The 5,789-nt window shown below is 38.3% G+C and overlaps 1 gene segment (V, D, J or C); it reads right to left on the bottom strand.

Moving 5' to 3' along the window:
* Positions 1 to 4,928: 4,928 nt before the first annotated feature.
* On the bottom strand, positions 4,929 to 5,473 carry LOC122815987. The segment is given in 2 exon segments: positions 4,929 to 5,282; positions 5,366 to 5,473. Coding segments are annotated over 2 exon segments (393 nt in total).
* Between the last annotated feature and the right edge of the window lie 316 nt (positions 5,474 to 5,789).

The following is a 5,789-nucleotide window of genomic DNA, read 5'->3' as shown; positions in this document are numbered from 1 at the left end:
GAATAATCTAGCCAGAAATGTGGACGTCTAATTAGTGTAACATTTGAAAACCAAATAGCGCATAACTCTACCAGCTTCCAGTAGAAATGTGGAATACTATTTAAAACACATTTAAAGCAGGGAGTGACAGAAATGATGAAAAAGTATATGCACTTTATCAGAGAGAGTGTAAAATTGGTAGACGTTAATGAACTTTTTTACAAAATTTTACCACACGAGGTAATTTATTTTTGTTTCTGAAAAAAGGAGATGATTAATGAGTGTCCTCCTTCTTAAAATTATTTGTGCAACTAAAATGTTGGTCATGTAGTGTGGCTTTCAATATATTAAACCGAATCAAAAATCACACATGGTGAAGGGGGTACACTAAATTGTGTGAAGTGTTAAGTCAAGCCTGAAAATAGGGACATACCTCCAAAAGCATATAAATCATGTACTGGGGTAAATCAGGCTTGAACATAGGACCATTCCTCCATTTTTTTTAATGAATCAGAGAACAGAGGCGCAGCAGGAGCATTTTTCTTTAGATACAGCAACACAAGATTTTCTGTATACTGAACCCAAATGGGATACTCTGACAGCTAGGTGTGTGTGTGTGTGTGTGTGTGTGTGTGTGTGTGTGTGTGTGTGTGTGTGTGTGTGCGTGTGTGTGTGCGTGTGTGTGCGTGTGTGTGCGTGTGTTTGCGAGTGCGTGTGTGTGTGTGTGTCTGCGTGTGTGTGTTTGTGTGTGTTTGTGCATGTGTGCAATGTCCCAGTAGGGGGTTAGTCATACAGAATCAAACTCTGTACCTCAGGTATAGGAGGCAAAAATCTTAATCCTCCCCACAAATTGCCAGACCTCCTTTAATTTTTTGATTTTCTTCTGGTAAATCACTGATGCTTAAAGTCAGTTAGTTTCAGTCATTAGAGTTCCATACATTTTGTGGTTTACTAAATACATAGTGATGTAAAACCTGTTATTCATTGTTAGAGCACTCTGCTCTTATTCAGCTCCAGTTTTACACATCATTTCTGACTGTGCTTCGTATTTACGCCCTGTCCTTGAACAAGTCACTTAATCATGTGGTACTTGGAGGTAACTGCAAATTAGGGCTAGGATGCTCACTGAACCCCTGAACTGCAAGCCTAATAACTACCTGTGCACAACAGTAGTTATGGTGTAAAAGGAAGGAAATTGATTATAGTAAGAAGGAGCATCATCGTATGAGCCATGTTCTTTGGATGTGCAAGGATCAGTTAAATGCTGACATCGTGTTTATTATTTAGTCGTGAATAAACTGGACTCCATGAAATCTGAAATTAATGTTAATATTTTAACCATGAATATAGTTTTAATTTAGCTTTTTTTTTTGCAGGTACACAGGTGTGAAATGCACTTTTTGGACTACAATGTCTTGCAGTTTGTGCAGGTGAGTAAGGCCATAAGCTATTAAAGAGCTGCTTCCTGTAGTACATGGTTTGATTTGCTTGACTTTTATTTGTCTTTTGTGTGTATCTGCCAATTTGCTACACCAGACGCACTCATGGGTTGCTACTGAAAAGGGGCACTTGTGTCCCATGGGCTGTCCCAGTCTATTAGCAAATGTGTTATATGTTTGCCTTTTGAAATCCTGTGCCACACATGTCTTGTACTTTAATAAGTTACCAGATGCATTTCCAGAAAATTAAAGTTTTAAGGGAAAAAAGTTTACTGTTTCTCATGGTAAGGCTGTTTTCAATGTGAGAGTGTTTTGTTTAAAAATGATTGTCAGTTTTTTTTGAAAGTTTTGAAATAAAAGTTTTAAATTAAATCCAAGTATCTATGATAACTATAAATGTAATAAAGAAAATGTCATGTACACTGACACAGTTGTAAAAGTAAAGAAGAAAACATGATGTAAACTGTTAGGGTTGAACAGTGCTTATGGTAACTGAGGAAAGACACCCAAGTAATGGGATATTTGTATGGCTGATGAAGCCCTGATTCATTACCTGCATAGGGCCCCATTTTTGCATAATCGGGCTCTGCTGACTCTGGAGGTATGTACCTCAACAATAAAGCAATATTAGCCATTCATGAAGAGCATACTATACTGAGTGATGTCAGAGGGAATAGCTATCCTTGATAACAGAGAAGACCTAGGGAGGTCAAAAATGAGATGTAAGTGTCCCCAAAAAAACACTTTGTTGTATGCAATAATACTCTCATTTTTGTATGACTTGTGAGTTGTTGAACAAAAGCTGCCGAATCATTTATATTGACTTTGTTTTCCTTTATTCATTGCATTAAAAATGACTTAATTTATTAATAGGCCTAGCCTGAATTGTGTAATGCAGTCTAAACATATAGCATTTTAATAATACATTTTGCAGTACTTTCTTTACAGCCTCCAACAACTTCGAAAGGGGTTGACACTTGTCAGATCATAAAGTCTGCATTATTTAGCATGATGACCAGAACCATCTAATGGTCAGCATCCATTATGTAGTCTATGTTGCATATTAGTGTGATACAGTCGCCTCTATGAGATCAGATTGTAAAAGGCTTCCACTAAGCTAAACACGGTTACTTTGGCAGTTAGCACAGAGGACTAAAGTGCTGACTTATTAATGATGTGCTTCTGTGTGGCAAGAGCACAGGGTTTGAATCCTTTCTCCTTCATTTACTTACTGTGTGCCACAGCAAGTCACGTAACCAGAAAGTGCTTTGGAGTAATCAAGAATTTGGGTTAGGCTCCGTAATGGTCTCCAGGACTGCATGCCTATTAACCATGACCCTGTTGTCATTTGCCAGTCACTCGCTATTGCATAATTGATGCATACAGTTCAGGCAAAGTTATGCCTATATCACCAGCAATCCATTTATTTTTGTAATGCAACATAGGCATTTATTCTTCAAGGGCAGCAGGAACTGTATTTACAGATGAATCAATGAAATGTAAAATTGGTTGTTAGTAGAAACCTTTGCATTAGTAACAGTTATCCATAATGGAGAATTAGATGACTTTTACTTTTGTACAGATTGTGCTTATTAACTTAGCAGATGTTATTAATAATTCTTACACTCTCACAAATAGTCTTCTATTTAACCTGTGCTACATATAGCTGTATCTAATGGTATGATGTTAGTAATTTTTATACAATTTCATATTGTTCCTCCAAAGCTACCAAAAAGTACCTGTAATTTATTTGTTCACAACAATAAGGAGTGCATGCAGTTAATCAAGTGGTTATAAATGAAAGTGGGGGCTTGCTATGTATGAAAGTGCATGCATGTTCTTATCCATCCATCCATAACCCCTTTTTTTCATTATTGCACATGGGGTCGGGGTGTCACTTCAACAGTGACAGTCATCTGGAGCCAAGTTTTACACCATCGGGTGGTTAGCCCTGCCATGGATGTATGTTCTTATCATCTGGTCATTTTTAAACAGTCTGTAATCTGGCTTTGCCAGACTAGTATGCATGTGTGTGAATTAATTAAGTTGGAATATTTTGGCTACTTTTTGTGGGAAATAAATGTAAAGTATGTGACTTTGGTCGTTATTAATTTCTTTACACTGTCTGCTGCATCCTTCACAAATGTCAGTGCAGCTATAATTGGTGTGTTTGGGGATGTCTATGATTAAAAATGACCCTGATGATCTGATAAAGTTAAAGTTATTAGTCTGTCTTTTGCAGAACTAGTCTGCATTTGTGCAAAGCAAACTGGCAATTTTTATCACAATCAGAAATGTGATGTGTACACATTTGACAACATAGGAATAGTTGCTGAGCATGGATATTGGTGGATTACAATGAGAGTAGATTGAGTGACCTTTTATACTTGAAATGTTTTGAAATGGATACTTCGGTCATAATTTTGTTTCACTGATGACTGAAAAAAATGGTCAAAAATACACATTCAAAGCACACTCTAACAAATAAATGTTGCTGTATTAAATATTAAACAAGAAACATAATTTAAAATAGTCAGAAAGGTGAATCGCAGAACACATACATTTGAGCATGGTCTTGAAAATTTGTGTTGGGGCACCATGCCGGTGCCCAACAATGGAAACTGTCTTGGCTACTGACAGGTATATTTTCAATGAATGTGAGTTTTAAGGGAAGGGAAGTTTCCAGTTGTCCATGTTAAGTATGTTTTTACTGTGAGTTTTGTAAGCAAATGGATACCGGTGTAGTTTATGCTCTAAAAGTTTGGAATAAAGTTTTAAAATCTTTGTAATCCTTGTAAAAGTAGAAAGGAAAATAATTTGCACACTGACAGTTTTGAGCGGCGTTTATGATAATTGGCCATAGACAGAGGAGTATTGGGGCACCGGAATGGATGGGGTGGGTCTTACCCATTGCCTGAGGGCCCATTTGGCCATGATCTGGCTCCGTGTACAGTGGGATGTTCAGGGTACCTGAATAAACGTGAGTTTTCAGATTTCTAACTTTGAAGAGGATATGTTTCAAACGTCTCTGACTTCGCGTCCCGCTGTTGCCATGTCCCTCATAAATTTGGTTTCATTTTCTGATACTTCATGGAGGGTTACAGTCAGACAGTAATGCAGGTCGTTAGTTTAACAATGTCTTATTGTTTAACAGATTCGTGCTGACTTGGCATAGACCTGTTATGCTATTGACATACAGTCAGAGTAACATTTGAACGTTGCCGCTCCGTTATTTTTAACTTTGTCCAAAATTGTTGAGTAAAGAAACTGAGCGGGTTGGTCCACCTGTTATAACAGTTTACCTGTGATAGTATAACCCGGCAGGTGTGATGTTACATAACTACCTCTGAAGGATGGGAATGTTAAGGTTACTTTACAAATAAGATAATCAGTAAATTAATGTAGTATTTGTAACATTTGTTAGGTTAAGATAACTAATAAATACCACTTTATTTTTAGAAAATATTTTTTCTAGGTTTATTTGATAAAAATATACAAATGGTGCCCAAGTCCACAGTTACTGGACGAGCTCCTCATTCACTCCGATCACGGTGTTTTCTCTAGCGCAGTAATACCTCGCCGTGTCCTCTGGTTTGAGGCTTGTCATGTTCAGGTTAAGGAGGTTCTGGGAATTGTCCCGGGAGATGGTGAACCGACCCTTTACCGATGAGGAGTACCAGGTCTGGGTAGCGTCATTGCTAATTCTTGCGACCCACTCGAACCCCCTCCCGGGCTGCTGCCGGAACCAGTGCATGTTGTGGCTACTGAAGGTGAACCCGGAGGTTTTACAGCTCAGCCTGAGGGTCTCTCCCGGCTTCTTCACATCCCCTCCAGTCTCTGTCAGAAACCCTTGAGATTGGGCACCTAAAATAAATAAAAAGAATAAATAAGAGCTGCACATTAGGGTGATCTATAGATGTTAGTCATCGCCGAACAAAAGCTCGTACCTCCTAAACAAACGGCTAATAATATGCTGAGCTCTACAAAACGCATCTTGCTTGAAGCTACAGGCTGCTGACCAGATGAATAGCCTCTGTCCACAATGGGAGCGCAGCCTTTATTTAACCCCTGGGGACCTCCTTATTTGCATTATGTAACGTAGTGAACGGGAAGGCTGGACTGACGGGCCCCAATGGTTTCAATATAACTGGTTTTCATAAAAAATATTTAAAAATGCTGCCATCTAGTGACTCTGAATCCGCATTGAGCACATCTACACACATCACATCAAAGACACTGGAGGTAATCAAATATCTAGGTTGAAATATCCATACTTGTGCACTGGGGGTATTTAATATCCCAGAATAAAGTGTCCTTATGCAGACACTGGTGAATGAATAATTCATTAAAAGTAAGCCTTTGTGTGGAAAC

Source organism: Protopterus annectens, chromosome 11.part0 (genome assembly GCF_019279795.1).
Source record: "Protopterus annectens isolate FY-2018-M chromosome 11.part0, PAN1.0, whole genome shotgun sequence".
NCBI lineage: Eukaryota > Metazoa > Chordata > Ceratodontiformes > Protopteridae > Protopterus > Protopterus annectens.
This window is presented reverse-complemented; position numbering and strand designations above follow the sequence as displayed.